Genomic DNA, 17718 nt, shown 5'->3' on the forward strand with positions numbered 1-17718 from the left:
GCACAGGGGACTGTTTTGGAATTGTGGGATGCCTGTGACGTATAGTTCATTCACTTGGCCTATGAGGAGAGCCTCAGAGCACCTCAGGTGGTTTTCCTGAGGTCATGTGGGAGAAAAGCCTTTGCTGGGTCTTCAGTTTCCAAATTCAAGGCCAATTCCTAATTCCACCCACGTCACCCCTTTTACACCCACTGGTGGGCATAGAAAAGTCACAGTGGGCACTTGGGACTCACCTTCCCCCCAGGACCTGGATCCCCCCTTTCTGATCCCACAGCCACGTGGAGGGTGGCTGGTTTCCAAGTCGCACCCTTCTTGCTTTATGGACCAGCAGGGCTCTGGATGTGACTGTATTCTTGGGGACATTATGTCTTGTCACTACTGATGGTTTCAAACCTGTTTGCCCAAAGAGGTCACATTTTAATCAGAAGAGTAGAAATGCCTTTTTTTTTTTTTTTGGTGGGCGTCTGCCCAACTGTCGAGGGGATTTCCAGCCCTGTTCTTGTAAACGCGGGCTGTGTGTCGATACGGCTTGGTGGTTCTTCTTCTGTCTGCTGTTGGGAACGCGCCCTGTTCTTGGAGGAACGCTCTTCCAGAGGATGTCTTTGGGCACCCTGGCGATGTCCCCAAATTCTGGTGCCTTCTGGAAGAGCCCAGCCTGGCCAACCTCGCTCTGTTCCCCCGCTGCGGCTGGTTTCCTTGCTTTTGTTCCTTCCCGAGGAGGACAGTCAGGATGACATCTGTTGTTTAGAGAGGACCTTCTAAGGTCTAGGCGTGGCCGCAAGTGCCTCCTCTGAGCCCTCCCCCAGGGACGCCGAGGGCTGGTGGTTCTCCCGGGGCACGTCACGCTGAAAGCATGACTCGGGCCCCCAGCCGGGAGATGGTGGGACTCAAATGGGACCCCAGCTCGGTCTCATTCCCAGACTCTCGCTCTTGTCAGTAACCCGTCTGAGAAGCAACGGTCCAGGAGGGATGGCTCTGGCATCCCTTCTTTCCTGGAGCGCACAGATGCTCTATTTGTTAACAAACGCTGGTCCCGTTGGACATCAAGTCAGGGGATTGGCTCTCCGCGTGATGAGCTGCTCGTTCTAGGGCCTGGACACGTGAAGGCGATGATTCCCCATCTCGTGCTCAAAATGGAAGGTGCCCTTCCCTGTGGCTGTGTTTCCCGAGACGGAGCTGGTGGAGGCTGGAAGGGGCACCCGCCGAAACCTCGGGAAGGACCGACACCTGGGGCGGGGCAGCTGCCCATTTCCCGGCGGTGTCTGTAATGTCACTGAACATGCGCTTTTCTGTCCCAGGATGTGTGACCGGAACGGTGGCCGGCGGCTCCGGCAGTGGCTGATCGAGCAGATCGACAGCGGCATGTACCCAGGGCTGATCTGGGAGAGCGATGAGAAGAGCATGTTCCGGATCCCCTGGAAGCATGCGGGCAAGCAGGATTACAACCAGGAAGTGGACGCGTCCATCTTTAAGGTGCGGACTTGAACTCCCTCCCCTCGGCCGGGTGGTCCGTCTTCCTCCAGGCCCGTGCGGGTGTTGAGGGACCTCGTTCTCGTTGTCTTGAAACTAATTCTAGTTTTTTAGAACAAACGATCAGGTGCTGAATGGGTCTCCCACAGACGAGGTTGCAGGCTGCTCACATCTCTTGTGTGTCCTTGTCTCTTGGAGGTCAGTGGGATGTTGTTGGCTTGTTCCCGATGGGGAGATGGAGGGCACTTTCCGCATTTCTTCTGCACGAGAAGTAATAGTCGGGGAGCGAGCAGTCTTCAGGGCCCCGAGACAGAAACCTTATCCCCTGGGCTCCCGTCTCACTTCCATTACGAGTTCTAGGAAGGGTGTAAGCCTTGGTTCTTTCCGTGTTCTTACTTCTGCCTGACAGTGGAGGGTCAACCCAGATGAGAGAGACACCATCTGTCGTTGCTTCCGGGGCCGGGTCATGTGGGGTGCCCCGAACCTGCAGCAGGTTCTAAAAATAGTCTTCCTTCCCCTGCACACAAGAAGTACCCAAGCGTGGAGAGGCTTGCTTGTGCCCAGCCCGCCCCGCGGGTCGGTTTGTCCTTCCACACACTCCCATCCAGTAGGCGCTTCTCCTCCTCTTCCGTGGAGGCCCCAAGAGGAGAAGTGACTTGTCCAAGGTCTCCCAGCTCTTGGGCCACAGAGCCAGGGCAGCCCAGCTGGGCTCTCAGGGTCCCCTGTGGGTCGTCGTCCCCTGCAGGCTTCTCTGAGACTTGGGGGATGCAGGCCCGCCCTGGGAGATTTGGATCCTGAGGTCAAGGGGGTTGGCAGTGGACGCAGCCCAGGTGGCTGACTCAGAGCCCCTGCCCCCTCACCCTGTTCTGTGGGCATCTGGGGTCCAGGGATGGGAGGGCGGGCGGGCAGGTGGAATTGTGGAGGGATGGGAGTAGGACCCCAGACCGAGGGGAGGGCAGGAGCACAGGCCTGTGGGACCCCAGAGCAGCCCGGAATGCTCTTCTGGCAGCCGAACAGAAATGACAGAAGACCGTGCCTTGGCCCGGGAGCGGGGCACCTGCAGGTCACAGCCAGCTTCAGGGGCGGGTCAGCCCTCGGGTTCTCTGTGGCGGTGGCGGTGGGGCTCCACGTTTCCGCACTTCTGTTCCATCTCTGATCCGGGCTCCCAGATCTCTTTGGGAAAGTGCGGTCAGTTACTGGCTCTCCTCCAGAAAGTGGGCCCACGTGGATGGTCTGCCCTGTCTTGCCTTCCAGGACCCCGGGTAGCCCCGGTGTCCTCATTTCTCCCCACCGGAAGAGATCCTTTGTCTCACTACCCTTGCCGCTGAGGACTCCTCGCCAGTAGAGGGCTTTGCCTTAGGCTTCCTGCCGACTCTCCGGGGAAAGACCCAGCTAAATGTCACCGGGGCCCAGGGTCCTCTGGCTCTGCCGGGAATTCTGGGTCGTGGATGGCTGCAGACCAGAGCTCCTCACCCTTGGCACTGTTGACCTCTCAGGCCAGATGGTTCCTGCTTGTGGGGCCGCCCTGGGCATGGGAGCATGTCTGGCAGCACCCCTCAACCCCGCAGCGTCTCCCCCTCCCCACGGAGGCCTGTGAGCATTGCTGACCGTGGCGAGGATAAGCAGATTTAGGTGGATGCCTGGGGTGCTGAGGGCCCGGGTTCCGGGTGGCCGTCACTGAGACCTCTTGGGGGTGGGGGGGGGGACACTGGACCAGTGGGCCCCATGTCCTTGGCTGTGTCTCCTGGTGGCCATGCAAGGCCTCTCCCTGCACTTTGCTCCCTGTTTCAGCCTAGGCTCTGGGGGTAATGAAATAAAGTTCCAGATTTATATGTCTTATGCAATGTGCCTCATGGCCGTTTCAACAGTGGCGAGAAGAATGTGCAAGGCCCCCAATGCTTCCGTTCGTTACGCAGTCGCTCAGTGTGGCAATCTGAGAGGACCCACAATCTCAGCAGGAGTGGGGTGGGAGGGGGATGTGGGGGCCCCCCGGGGCTGGTGGCCCCTGGGAGGACGGCCCGCTGGTCAGAAACAGGGAGGGACCCCACCAGCCGGGCCCAGCCTTGGAGTGCATCTCCCCGCAGCGCCCAGACGCACCTGCACAGGGTGAGAGGCTCACAGGTTTTCTGGGTAAGTAGAGAACCTCCTGTTGGGGACGCTCAAAAAAAACCTTTCCGTGGAGCGTGAAGCCATTTATCCAGAGAATTCTTCACGGTGTGCGGGTGTGATTGTGTGGCCGGCCCTGTGGGGTAGGCCAGAGACAGGATCGGAAAAGGCCGAGCACATTCTGTCTTTGAGTGCCCTGAGGCGCTCCTGTCCGCTCATGCTTGTTTTTAGAAAAGCATTTGGTGAAGCTGAGGGTCGTTTCTCTGAGCAGCCCTGTGACAGGGTAAATGACCTAGAACGGACTTCGTAGCACAGATAGTTCAAATGCAGTAGGCCGTCAAGGGGGAAAAAAAAGCGTTTGATTTTTAAAACACAAGACGAGACTGTAACATCGAATCGGGAAGAGTTTGTGGTCCCCGGTTTTCTGGGGCGCGCGGGCAGCCGCCATGTGGGGCGCAGACTGCCCCGGGCCTCCGAATGGCTCCACTCGAGGCTGCGGAAGGGTCTCGAGAGCTCCCAGCTAAGCCGATGTTTCAGAGCCAGCCGGAGAGCCCGAGAGGCTCGGGGCAGGACCGGGAGCGAGGTACCTCTGAAGCCCACTGGGGCGCCCCCGACTGAGCACCCCACTTTGCGCCAGGATGTCCCGGAGGGCCGGGTGAGTGTGAGCCTGGCATGTGGGATAGGACATAGGCCCTGTAGAAAGCTGGCAGGTCCTAACGTTCCCCCAAGCCCAGACCTCGAGGGCTGCCTGTAACGCGGATTCACCAGGGCTTTGCGGCAGGGGCGGGGCAGGGGTGTGTTGGCTCATTGGCTCGTCGCCTCTCCAGGGTACCCTTTGCCGGTCTGGAGACAGTGCCCATTGTCATGGCCGGGGCTCTGTGGGTCAAGGCCGGGATGCTCTTAGACATTCGGTCCCACACAGGACAGCGTCCACCCCGAGTACCCTCCAGCTGCACACAGCAGTAATGCCCAAGTGGGGAAACTCGGATTTAACTGCGTGAAAAGCGGAAATTACTGTTGAAGGAAGGTACTTCCTTGAGAAAAGCGAATCCCAGCCCGGTCTGCGATGCTGTTAATAAAACACTGAATGATTAGGAGGGATGGGAAACCATTCCCATGAGAGGGTACTTTGTGTCTGCGTCGGAGAAGGGGGTGACGCTCGCGTGCCCCATGAGGAACTTTCTTCTGTTCGCCTCCGGCTGCGGCGCCATCTGAGCTCAGGGCCTCAACAGAGAAGCTGTGAGGTCTTTTGTGGGGGGTGGGGGGGTGTGTCACGGAGTTCTGCCCGTGTGGCCCCCTGGTCACCTCGGGTCACCGGACGGTGGTCACTGGGATGCTGGCTGAAGATGCGGGTTCCCAGACTAAGCACCCCCTTACTGAAGGGGACTCCCTGGGGTTGGGCCCCAAGGATCTGCCTCTCACCAGTCCCCAGGTCACAGCTGTGGTCATTGACCTTGAGGACCCTTGCTGTGGGGAACTCCATGGGGCTGACCATAGGGACCGTGGTGTCTCAGCCCTGACCAGGTCACCCTGAGAAGACTGGCGTCTTCCTGAGTCGGGCTGAGGGTTCCCTCCAGACCTCACATTGACGGAGGCCGGCAGGTGGCTCTGACTTTGCCAGAGACCAAGGTTTTCACCCGACAGCCCTGACCCTGTCGTTGGTGTGTGTGGATTCCAGTTTCAGAATCTTGAAACTGCCTGTCCACGTGGTCACCTGGATTTTTTTTCAGTTCTGCCCCCTTCCGTGTTGTGGCTTTTGCAGGTTTCCAGCTTGGAGCTCTGGTCCTGGCTGAGAGGACCGTCAGGTTTGGAGAGGTCAGAACAGCTGTGGAGAACCAGCCTCGACAGAAAACAGTCTGCTGCCTCTTAAGCAGGGCCCTGGGGCTGTGGCTGGGGCTGCGAGGGTTAGAATGCCAAAATGCAAAGCAAAATTTCTATTAAAAGTAGCAGGGTGGCGTATGACCACATTCAGACTTCTTGCAAATGTTCCCTTTTCATGCTAAATTTTGGCTAGGGGTTGATTTGAAAAAGCAACAAATTGTTCTTTGTTTTGAACATTCTAGTGAAACCATGTGCGACTTCCTCTTTGCGCTCGCTGACCTCAGGCCCCTCCTGGCCCTCTGGTCCCGGGAAGGATTCGCCAAGAGGCAGATCCAAGATGTGTGTGGGGAGGAGCCACCGGCAGGGGCCGCATTCTGGTTCCCTTGGGTGGTCCTGGTTGGGGAGGGGCCCTTCCTGGCCTTGTCTTTTTGAGACGGAGGTCCACGGGTCCCGAAGGTCCCCAGATGCCCCGAGTGCGAGCTGATGGCCAGAGGTGGCTGTCAGGACAGCGAGATCCGCGCGGGCCCTGACTGTGGCTGTGGGTGTCAGTGGTCGGGCTGGGGCGGGGCTGGCCGCCTCTTTCATGTGCTGCTTTCTGCTCCTTCAGGCCTGGGCGGTTTTCAAAGGCAAGTTCAAGGAAGGGGACAAAGCCGAGCCGGCCACTTGGAAGACGAGGCTCCGCTGCGCCTTGAACAAGAGCCCAGATTTTGAGGAAGTGACAGACCGGTCCCAGCTGGACATTTCTGAGCCCTACAAAGTGTACCGCATCGTGCCCGAGGAGGAGCAAAAATGTAACTATCCAGGACGGGCGCGGGGCCCAGCAGAGGCCGCCCGGCCCGTAGCCCCCCCGCCGGAGAGCCTGGGTGCTGGGTGGGGGGACATCTGGGTGAGCGGTTGCGGCTCAGCCCACTGTCCTCTCGCCTGCGCCAGCAGATCCTGAGAGCGCTTCCCCTTGACCTCGGCCACTGTCCGCTGGCCAAGTGGCAGTTTCCACTTGGGGGGAGGCAGCGCCCATGGGAGGAAAGGGTGGGGAGGTCGGGCCGCCTGCTGCTCACTGCTGTCAGCCCGGGAGCGGACAGTGGGGCCTCCCTGGGGCGCGGTCACGGGGCCGGGCAGGGGCGAGCGGCCTGGGCAGCGTGAAGGCGCAGCTCCTTCTGTTTTCTAACAAGGCCTAGAGGAGGCTGGGGACAGTCAGGTGGACGCAGGCAGGCGGAGGGTCACGTTCCTGAATGCTCTGGGGGATGATGGCGCCTTTGGCTTCGTTGTCAGAGATCCCAGACGCCTCGGCACCCAGCTAGAGCCTGAGGGTTACCGGGGGGCTCTGGGAAGCGGTGATTCTGGAGTGACTGGTCCCTGGAGCCTGAAGGAAAGCGAGCGCTCAGACGCTCTCCCGGGCTGTGCCCACGTTCCGAGTCCGAGCTCTTCCCACTGGGGGAGGCTTGATACTGTCGACAGAGAATTTGAGTTAAAATTGTGGCGATCGCAAATCTATGGTGAGCCTGGGCCAGAGTCATTAAACTCCTCCCCAGGGCAGCCAGCACAGGACAGGGACCGTGGGACGGAGACTGTGAGGCTCGGGTGGTACTTGGTCCGCGAGCCCAGCCACTGGATGTCCCGTCCCCAGTGGGCAGCCCTAGTTTTGGGAGTTTGTAGCTTCACGGGGTGTCAGCACCGAACGTGGCTGAGTCGGTCATCAGCAGTGGGTCAGACCGGCCTTCCCTTGGAGATCTGATGACTGTGACAGGGAGGCCTGGACCTTGACTGGGAGACTGAGGCCTTGATCGTGGCAGGGAGGCCTTGCCGGTAATGCTCCGGGAGGCCTCTGAAAGGCTAGGCATGCATCTTTCCCTCTTATGTCCAAGTTCTGGATAATTTTTATCAGCCCCAAATGAGCTGTGGTTTGAGGGAACGGAGAAGTGTGACTTCTTTGCCCCCTGCCCCGGCTCAGCCAAGCTTGACCCGGCAGGTGAGCCCAGCTAGCTTCTAGCGTGGGGCGCAGCCAGCATCACCTGCCCCGGTGGGGGTTACAGAAGGAGTCGGTTCTCAGGGGGCGGGGGACGCTGCATTTGCATAGTGTCTAAATGGACCCACTCTGCTCCGTACTTCAGTGGTTTGCAGGCTTCACTGGGGGGCCCCCTCTACCCTGCACTTCCCTCTATTTCCCTCTACTTCCCCCATCCGCAGCTTCTGATCAGTCCTTGAGTCTCCAAGTAGAGTCTGGATTCAGCTGGGATGGAGCGAAGGTCAGTTAGGAGCCCGTTGGTTATAGGAAACGGCCGGCACATCTCTGGCCCAGGGGTAGGGGTGAGTGTGGGGAGGGAGTGAGCCTGGGGTGGGGGCTTGCCATGGGGCCCCCCCGGGCCTGGAGGCTGTGCCTGGTGGGGCCCGCCCTCCGGTACGCCATGTGCCCACGCCTGGTGTGTGCACAGATGCGCGCTGTGTATTTGGAAAAGCCACAGAGACATTTCCTGTCAATTAACTTTATTTTTATTTATTTATTTTTTAAAGATTTTATTTATTTATTTGACAGAGAGAGATCACAAGTAGGCAGAGAGGCAGGCAGAGAGAGGAAGGGAAGCAGGCTCCCTGCTGAGCAGCGAGCCCGATGCGGGGCTCGATCCCAGGACCCTGGGATCATGATCCGAGCTGAAGGCAGCGGCTTAACCCACTGAGCCACCCAGGCGCCCCTGTCAATTAACTTTAAAAAATGACTCCAATCTGCGCACACATTGTGCCAGGAAATCTTTGAGTGTCTTCAAACAGCCCGGCTTATAGATGTGCCCCAGATGGGTGGTGAGCGCCTGGTGTGAAGTGTATCTGATGGGCGCTCACGCTCCTTCTCGGCCAGCGGGGACAAGCCACACGGCCGTCCCGGCCCTCTGAGTGTTACAGACAACCACCGACTTCTCCCTTTGACCTGGACGATCGGACGGCTGAGGCAGCACGGGCAATCGTTTCTGGGCTTCTTCCAAACCAGCAAAGACACCAACTGACCTGTATTTTGTTGAACTCAGCATTAAAAAAAAAAAACCCAGACCGAAAAGCCAGCCCTGATTCTGCCCTCGATTATGGCTGCGATGCTCTGGGCCGTGTGTCACGCGTCTGCCCAATTTTCCGCAGGCAAATTAGGCGTGGCGACTCCCGGCTGCGTGAGCGAGATCACCGAGATGGAGTGCGGGCGACCCGAGATCGACGAGCTCATCAAGGAGGTGAGCGGGCAGCCCCTTCCCCTCGATCCCCAAGTGCATCCCGGTGCCGCGGAGCTCCCTGCTCTGGGCCAGTGATGTTCGCGCCAGCTGTGGACTTGCCCTATTTTAAGCGTTCTGACTAGCGGTCTGAGAAAATGCTTCGCGGAATCCCTTGGCTTCTTGGGCGGGCTGCAGTGAACAAGACGGAAACTCGCTGCCAGGCTTGGGGTTGGCCTTACGACGGGGATGGGGTGCTGTCGCCCGCAGGCTGCTGCCTTAGAGTCTGCCGCTGGGCGGCGGATAGACAGGCCTGTTAGAACCACATGGAAACTCCGTTCGGGGGCTGTGAGCCGAGGACCGGCGAGGTCCCTGTCGGCAAAACCCGTGGGGTCTCGGATGCCGGCCGCAGCTCTGCAGGCAGCCTTTCCTGGTCCCACCCGCCGCCTCGCACCTCTGCTTCTCGGGCTGTTAGCAGGGGGACCCTGGGTGGGCTGGGTGGGCGCGAGGCGGTGAGAGGCGGTGTGGGCACGACAGTCTTTCTGATGCCCGCGTGGCCGCAGCGGGATTTTCAGGAGTCGCCCGGCTGCCCGAGAACGTGCTGGTGGCCACGCGGAGCCTCCGCTCGACGGCCTGGCTTGGGTGCGAGCGGCAGCGGCTGGGCTTCGGGGTGGTCTCTGGCAGCGGACCGGCTGCATTCCTGGCCTCGCGTCTCCAGCGACACCCCGTTTCCCCTGTGAGGCTTTCCTGCCGGCTCCGAGAGGGAGGCGGTCAGGTTGGCACACCGGGGCCCCGAGAAACCCAGATTTCCCAGGTTTGCTGATGAGAGCCGTTGGCCTCCGTTCAGGAGTCAGAGCCGGCGGTCCAGGAGTGGAGAGGGAGGCAGGACGCACTCAGTCCCGCGAGTCTGTCCAGCGTCAGTTTGCTGGAGTCCCAGACCCTTCTGCCTCTCCAGCGCATCGGGGCAGCCAGGTGACCTGGCCGTTGGTTTTGCGACAGGCAGTTTCACAAAAAAAGCCATAAACTGACCGGGGGTCCTGCAGTGGCCAGCTGCCCAGGCTCATCCTGGTGGGTGCGTCTTGATCGGTCAAGGTGCACAGTAAGGTTTTCCTTGTGTCTTGGGATCTAGGCGTCCCCACATGGTGTGGCTTTTTGGTTAAGTCTAATCCGTTCATGTGTCCCAACCCCCGAGTCCCGCTCTGGAAGCCCAGTGAGTGCAGGGCTCTTGACTCGCCCTGTTCCCGCAGCCGTCTGTGGACGACTACATGGGGGTCGTCAAGCGGAGCCCCTCCCCGCCCGACGCATGCCGGAGCCAGCTGCTCCCGGAGTGGTGGATACAGCAGCCCAGCGCAGGTGACGACCGGCCTTCCAGGGACCGCCCTGCTCGTGGGGGATGGGGGCGGGGGGTCCTGGTATTGCCGTGAGCTCTGCTTTACTGAAGGTAACTTCGCACCCCTCCCCACTGCCTCTTAGGAAGGCACGTGGACCCTGCCCCAGACCCTGCCCTGGCCCTTCCCCCGGGAGGCATCGGCTTGTGGCCCGCGATCCTGGGACGGGGTGGCCAACCCCTCCCAGACCAGAGGGGAGATGGGGCTTTCAGCCGCACTCGAGCTTGCCATGTGGACCTGCCAGCCGCTCCCCCAGGACATCAGAGACCCCCTCAGAGCGGAGGCAGGGGGGCGGGGCCAGGACCAGGACTGTGTGGTCGCTCTCTGGGAGCCCTGGCTTCGAATCCCGTGGTCGGCGGGGAGTTTGTAACTTAAAGTCTCCGTCCTCGCATCTAATGGAGACACCAGGACTGTCCCTGGGACACGTGTCCAGGGGGTCACGGGCTGAAGGAGACATTCATGCATTTATTCGCTCCTGATGTCTCCCCCATCTGCCCTTGGCGCGCACGGATTGCTGTGTGTTCCCTCAGTCTCTCCCCCGCGGTTTCCCTGCGGGACACTGGGAAGGGACTGCGGCCCAGCTGGCTTCAGAGGCCGCCAGGCTGGGTCGTGGCAGTTTGGCCTCCGGGACCCTGGGCGAGCCCCCTCTCCCCGCATTGTGGCACCTTGGGGAAAGCTGGCTTGGGCCCCGGACTCCCCCCTGGAGACAAGGCCTGGGGTGGGCACACAGGCTCGTGCTGTTTCAGAGGAGGCCTTCGGGTGGGAGGAAATGGGGCCCCAGAGCATCACACTGACCCTCCATCAAAAATCCTACAGCCCAGAGGACGTTTCCTCCCCCTTTGCTGGTTGAGCTGAGGTCTGGTGTATGAAATGTGGGTTACCATGCTGGGGTGGGGGGAATCCCACATTCAGTAGAAGCCTCTGGTAGGAATTCAGGAGCACACCGTGGCGCCTTTTAAAGAGATTTCTGCAGAGGGAGCATTTGGGCTGGTTCCGCACACACGACTGGGTCTGAATCTGCTTTTCACTCTCTCTGGCAGGCTTGCCACTGGTGACGGGCTACACTGCCTACGACACGCACCATTCAGGTAAGGGCTGCTCCGCGCCGGGCTGGCGGGGTGCGACATGGGTGCTCTTAGAAGGCAGAGCTCCGGGGGCCTGCTCGGGTCCATGGATGAGCCGATCTGCTGTCAGAAGTCAGGACCGCGATTCCTCCTCCTCCACTGCGGGGGCAAGCCAGGGGCTGGCATCCCTGAGGCCCTTCTCCGATTGGGCCGCCAAATCGATCCAAAAAGCTCTTCCTGTGTAACTCTGCAGGAGAACGAGCATGGGGACAGCTCGGGCGCAGTTCTGCCCGTCTTGTGTGACCCCAGGCAGAGGGATTGAGCCCCTCTGAACGTCACTGGAGTGTGGTGACGATTAAGTGGAGTGTCCTTTAGAGTGTCTGGTAGAGATATCGTCAGTCACTAAGCATCACCAGTGTCTCACGAGTGCCCTTTTTTTTTTAACTGTCTTCTGCACTCAAGTTCATAATGATAAGGGTACTTGGTGATGATGATGGAGATGGTGGTGGTGATGACGATGGTGGGGGTGATGATGATGGTGGTGGTGATGGGGATGATGGGATGTTGGGGATGGCGACGATGGTGGCGGCTGGCTAGGTGCCAGGATCAGTGCTGTGACTCCCCTGTCTGCATCTCATACCTCCCGTCACCTGGCGAGAGGTGCTGTGACGGGCCTCCCTGCACAGGCTCAGAAGTGCTGGGTCACAGCCTGTGGGCCTCAGGGCGGGGGTAGGGCCTCAGGCTGTCCCGTGTGTGTTCCAGCCCCTCATGGTCACGGGTGGGCTCTGGTACATTTTTGTCTGCTTATGCTGGGGACTCACACATCCTGCCAGTGGCCCCTGGGATTTGCATTAGGACTCACTGATGGTGTCTACCCCAACAGCTGTCGCTTCTCTGGGAAGCGAACAGCCTGGCTCATCAGGACGGACCGCGGGACCTTGGGTCTGGGGGACCGGAGGTCTCTTGGTACAGAGGAGGAGATGGGGTTCCGAGAGGTGTCCGGACCAAGGCCCTCATGGGATGGCTGTTCGGGGTGGTGGAGGCGGCTTCATACCCAGGCAGGAAGATGCTAGAGGAGCAGTGTCCCTGTTCACAGTACTGGTGTCACTGCAGAGCAGCAGTGTGAGCTGGGGACTGTCACAGCTCCGGCCTCCCAAAGGAGGGAACCCAGGCTTGGAGGTTAAATCGCTGGTCATGGTCACCCAGCTGGGAAGCAGTGGCCCGGGTCAAAGCCAGGCACCCGGCTGCCTCCAGCGGTCCCGGCAGTGGCCCTGGCTCACAGGGCCAGGCCTCTGACCTAGTCTGCTCTGGGCCGCGGCCCGGGCCGTCTGCTGACCAGTGCTTCCTGGGGGCAGGGCAGCGGCATCTGGGTGAGGAGGAAGTGTGCTCGGTCGCCCCACAGAGGTCCCAGCACCCAGCGGGAGAAGCATCCCGTAGCTCTGCATCATGCTAAGGAAAACCAGAACCCACTCTTCTTGAGGTTGTGGACTTTGGGACCTCGGTTCCAGTCACCCCCACCTGCATGAATAAGTCGATGCTGGGGGTCCCCTGTTCTCGGCCTTGCAGGGACGAGGTGATGAGGGACCGGGCAGGGAAAGGTGGTGGGGAGTGTTGGATGCTGTGGCCTTTAGATGCCACCAGGCTTGATTGTCCCATTTTTCTGGGGAGATCAGGAGTTCAGATTTTTACGTGAAACCTTCCCAGGTCAGAGTGACCACAGATCGGCGTTAACAATGTCCCTGTGGGCCAGTGGCTCCAGACGCCCCTGTGGCTGCCCGTGTGCGCCTCGAGTGTGCCCACGACGTTCAGGGGTCAGGGCGGGGTCTGAGCTCGGACAGCGGGGCGCCGTGCTGCAGACCGCAGACGCAGGGCCGGCCTGCTGGGGAGCGAGGGAAGCCCGTCTGCCCCGTGCAGCTGTCCCGCCGTCCCAGCAGACGCCATAACGTCTACACCTGTTTCCTTACCCGGGCCACTGGGCAGGTTGTGTGCTGGTAGGGCCGGTGCACTAGCAGCGGCCCCTGGTGGGTACCACATCGACCCGGAATTAGGACTTAGAGCTCCCGGGGTCTCCTCTGCGCAGGCAGCGTCGTCCCGTTTCTTGGGTTTGTCTTGTCGTAGCTGCTCCTGTGGTGCTTATGGGTGCAGAGCACACACGTGAGCTGACGCCGTCCTCGGCCGCCGGAGGGAGGTGGGTGCCACTGTTCATCTGCTTTGCTGGTGGGGAAACTGAGGCACAGAGTGGTGAAGCCACCTGCGCCTGGTCACACGGCTGGGTTCCCACGTCAAGGCATCTGTGCTCCCAGCATCGTCACCACAGTGTCACTGTGCTGAGGCCGTTCCCCGGTGGGTGGGGGACCCTTGAGACTCGGGGAGGGGCCAGCCGGAGCCCCGTAGCTGTCCAGGTGGTGGCTTTTCCCCCGTGGCTCCTGTCGGGCGCCGTGGTTCTGGCTCAGGCCTTGCCCCCCAAACCTTGCCCAAGCTGTGCTGCCCTGGGTCATGGGGACAGCCTTACGCGGGCATGTGGGGAGCCCCTGTCTGCTGCCCCCTGGGAAGCAGCCAGTTCTCCTGCCGTGGGCCGGTGTGAGTACAGCCGTGGCAGCAACAGGGTGAAGGTGCGGCGTGGGGACAGGGTCCGCGGGGGTGTTTCTTCCTCTGGGATGAGGTGCAGGGAGTTGTGGAGTGTGTCAGGGCACGATGTGGTGTTACAGACCGGCTGGGTGGGAGGACAGGACCCCGGGCCAGCCAGGACCTGAGGTCGGATGCTGGGGCTGCCGCTTCCCGCAGGGGAGACCCCACGTGGGCCTCCGTGTTCCCACGTGTCACGGAAGTGGATTGGACTGGGACACCTACGCTCCCAGCCTGGCGCGATTCCAGAATGCCATTTAGCTCCGCCCCGGGAGAGAACGGAGCCTGAGAACGCTAGTGGGGGTACTTAATTGAACAAATAATTCTTTTTTAAAGAGATTTATTTGTCAGAGCACAAGGAGGGGGAGCGGCAGGCAGAGGGAGAAGCAGACGCCCCACTGAGCAGGGAGCCGGGCGCTGCGGGAGTCGATCCCAGAGCTGTAGGATTGTGAGCTGAGCCGGAGGCAGACGCTCAACCAGCTGAGCCACTGGGTGTCTCTGAGCCAGTGATTCTTAAGCAGAACCCGGGGAGGGAGGTGTCCAAGGACTAGACACACTTAGGAATTCTGGTTCCTTGGCTGCCCCTGCCTGAGGCCCAGAGACCTGGTTTGTCCGGAGCTGGCGGTAAGGACCCCTCAGTGCCCACCGGGGGCTTCTTGAGGGGACAAGGGCATGAGAGAAAATTGCAAGCAGAATCCTCTCTCCGTTTACTTGATGCTGGGGTGCCACGGCCGCTGCTGGAAACGCGGACTGACTTGGGCCGTAGACTCCTCTGAGCATAGCTGTAGCTGAAGGGTTTGGAGAGTCACGATGTGACATCCACGGAACCCCAAGGGGATGGCATCTATCAAGGGAAGGGCGGCGCCGTCGTTTGCCCCGGCCTGAACTCGAATCGAGCGCTGGCGTCGGTCAGGAGTGGGGCAGCACCCCGGTTACGGGGCACGTAGGATGGCGTGGGCGGGGTGTCGTGGGATTGTGGGGCAGGACCTCGCAGGAGAGCGTCCCAGCGGGACCCTGAGACGGAGCGATTTTCCGAACTCCTGCGTCATCCGGGTCATGGTGACCCTCGCCGAAGAGTGGAGCGTGCTTTTTTTGAGTTTTATTGAGTCATTAGTTTCCTTAGTAAGCCTGGTTTCTAGAAGCGCGGAGGAACTTCCCTGAAGGCCCAGAGGCCCCCGAGAAGTTAAACACCCCCCCGCCCCCGGCCGTGCTGGGGGGAAAGGACGGCCCCCTCCCCTTCCCGCAGCCCCTGACCGGGCCTCCTCGCCCGCAGCCTTCTCGCAGATGGTCATCAGCTTCTACTACGGCGGCAAGCTGGTGGGCCAGACCACCACCACCTGCCCCGAGGGCTGCCGCCTGTCCCTGAGCCAGCCGGGCCTACCGGGCGCCAAGCTGTATGGGCCGGAGGGCCTGGAGCTCGTGCGCTTCCCGCCGGCGGACGCCATCCCCAGCGAGCGGCAGCGGCAGGTGACGCGGAAGCTCTTCGGGCACCTGGAGCGTGGAGTCCTGCTGCACAGCAGCTGCCAGGGCGTGCTGGTCAAGCGGCTGTGCCAGGGCCGCGTGTTCTGCAGCGGCAACGCCGTGCTCTGCAAGGACCGGCCCAACAAGCTGGAGCGCGACGAGGTGGTCAAGGTCTTCGACACCAGCCAGTTCTTCCGAGGTGGGTCCTGCCGTCCGCGGGCTGCCCCGAGCCTTCCCGGGGCGCTCTGGGCCTGGGGGAGCGGGAGACGTGGGGTGCATGCTGCTGGGGGGGGGTTCCTGGCCGGCTCTGCCTTCAGGCCGAGTGGTCCCGGGGAGCCTCTCTGGGCCGGACCGGCGCGTGTGCGAGCGAGGGCACGGCTTCAGGGGCTTTCTTGAGCGCGGGCGGGAGGACTAGGGTCTCTAGAAAAATCCTACCGCAGGCTGCAGGGTCGGACTCAGGGATCGAGGTGCACATTGTGAGACAGGATGACCTTGTGTGCGCGGAGTCCTGGGGTTCCTGTCCCGCCCTGTGTGCTCCTCCTGGAACATCAGGCTCCCTGCTCTGTCCCCTCTGTTGTCTGCGCCTCCGCTCGAAATAGCTCCAGCCTCCAGGCCTATGTCTCCTGCCCCTGGCCTGGGATCTCTCTGGGAAGTGGGGTCTCCAGCACCTGGCCCGGGATCTCTGTGGGACGTGGGGGGCAGGCTTCGCTGGAGACGCGGCCTGCAGAGGGGTGGGGTGCGGGGCGTGAGCTCCGGTATGAAAGCCCTGGGTGCCCATGTTGGAGAGGGGCAGCGCGCCGGGAGCTGTGGTGACCCCTCCCCCGCCCTGTGTCCCCGCAGAGCTGCAGCACTTCTATAACAACCAGGGCCGGCTCCCGGACAGCAGGGTGGTGCTCTGCTTCGGAGAAGAGTTTCCGGATCTGACCCCTCTGCGCTCCAAACTCATCCTGGTGCAGGTGAGCTCTCCGGCCCACTCTTCGGGACTCCGTCTGTCCTGGGCTGGAGAACAGGCAGCAGCGACTGGGGGACCCCGCCTGTGGGCAGAGGCAGGCCCGTGGATTCTTGCTCCCTCTCAGTCATCTTCTCACGCTCCAGGACTCTCAGGATCTGGGTTTCCTCCCCCTGCCTTAAGTCAGAGCCCACTTCCTAGCAAGATTCTGCCTTCTAGCAAGGTTCAGTTGCCTCAAGGTCTGCAAAGGAATGAAACTCTAATGGTGGAATCTGGAGTGGCTGCGGCTGGCACTGCAGACCGGGAATACCACTTGCTCTTCCGTTGCCTCTGCCTCCCTGGGGGCTCATGGGGAGGTTCTCAGTGGGCACTTTGGACTGAGTAGTCAGAGAATCTGGCTGGGGTGCGCGACCGTCCCACCACGCTTCCCAGCCCTACGTCTGACCTGTGTCTGTCCCTCCAGATCGAGCAGCTGTACGTGCGGCAGCTGGTGGAGGAGGCCGGCAAGAGCTGTGGTGGCGGCTCCCTGGTGCAGGCTCCCGAGGAGCCCCAGCTGGACCAGGTCTTCCGGATGTTTCCAGACGTGTGCACCTCTCACCAGAGACCCTTCTTCAGAGAAAACCAACAGATCACGGTGTAGCTGGTCTCGGGGGTGCGCCGTCCGGCCCTGTCTCGCGCCTCGTTCCTACAGTTACTGTCAGTATTTAAGGGTGCGGATGCCCGTGACTGGGGCGGGACGCTTCGCAGGGCTCCTGGTTCAGTAGGGGCGTCCCCGAGCACTGGACGCTGACGCCCCTGCAGGAGGAGCGCGACGGGACTCTTAAGCGTGGAAACGTGCCCCAGACGACCTGGGCGCTGTCCCTGTGACCTGGGATTCAGACGGGGGCTTCCTGCACCCCCCAGTTACCGTGCGTGGCGGGTGCCTTCGGTGTCTGGGGATAGGCCCACGTCTGGGCCTTCAGTTTTACCAGCACGTAACTGCTTCCAGGAAGAGATGTGGGGACAAGGCTGCTTTTGTCTTTCCCTTGTGTTACCGCGATAGACTTGTGTTTCCAACGCTTGACTCGATGTGGAGGGTCTTTACTTTTTAAGCCTGTTTATAAGATGTAGAAATACTTAGGTAACAGCCTCGCTTCCGAAGGTGACAGCAAAACGCCAGGTGTGTTAGGGGGACGGGCACGCGGCCTAGGATTTGCCCCCGGCGGGCACGTCCCCGCCGGAGGACCTGGTGTGTTCCAGAATGTTCCCCGTGGGCCTTCCTGCCAGGCAGCTTAGGTTTTCATTTCTGTAATTAAATCATTCCCAGAGCCCTTGCTCTTTTCATCTTTCTAAATGGTTTTGACCGGTCTTCAAAATACACACATTTTACTTGTCCTGTTGTAAACTGCTCTGAATTTTCTTCTTTCTTACAAAGTGAGCTATAAACCACAGACTGCAAAAGTAACTATACATCGCGCAAGCATTTTGATTGTGCCGTCGAGTCCGTGAACCAGAGCCCAGCCAGGCCGTGAAGCGTGTGGGCGTGGCTCGGGTGGACTGGGACTATGTCACCACCACGTGTCCGCGGCGCCCCAGTCCCAGTCCCCGGGTGGGTGGTGGCAGGGACAGTGCCTTCCCCCTCCCTAGGACCCCTCGCGGTCCGGGGTGGC

General features: G+C 60.9%; 1 protein-coding gene across 1 annotated transcript; it reads left to right on the plus strand.

Annotated features, from left to right (window-relative positions):
• The first annotated feature begins 578 nt into the window (after positions 1–578).
• Positions 579–17518, plus strand: LOC111152746 (interferon regulatory factor 8). Its single transcript, XM_022511345.1, has 9 exons — positions 579–1140; positions 1299–1473; positions 6005–6188; positions 8518–8606; positions 9830–9935; positions 11011–11058; positions 14933–15319; positions 15961–16076; positions 16533–17518. Exons 2-9 carry the CDS (start codon positions 1300–1302, stop codon positions 16707–16709), a joined length of 1281 nt encoding a protein of 426 aa, XP_022367053.1. The 5' UTR covers positions 579–1140; position 1299; the 3' UTR covers positions 16710–17518.
• The last annotated feature ends 200 nt before the right edge of the window (positions 17519–17718 follow it).

This window comes from Enhydra lutris, unplaced genomic scaffold, assembly GCF_002288905.1.
Source record: "Enhydra lutris kenyoni isolate GAN:26980312 unplaced genomic scaffold, ASM228890v2 scaffoldscaffold30, whole genome shotgun sequence".
Taxonomy (NCBI): Eukaryota; Metazoa; Chordata; class Mammalia; order Carnivora; family Mustelidae; genus Enhydra; species Enhydra lutris.

What these genes read in the sequence shown, in the direction of transcription:
- LOC111152746 (XM_022511345.1), top strand. Translation starts at nt 1,300, where the DNA reads ATGTGTGACCGGAACGGTGGCCGGCGGCTCCGGCAGTGGCTGATCGAG. An exon ending in TCGACGAGCTCATCAAGGAG is followed by an intron (nt 8,607 to 9,829) that starts GTGAGCGGGCAG and finishes CTGTTCCCGCAG; the next exon opens with CCGTCTGTGGACGACTACAT. An exon ending in GATACAGCAGCCCAGCGCAG is followed by an intron (nt 9,936 to 11,010) that starts GTGACGACCGGC and finishes TCTCTCTGGCAG; the next exon opens with GCTTGCCACTGGTGACGGGC.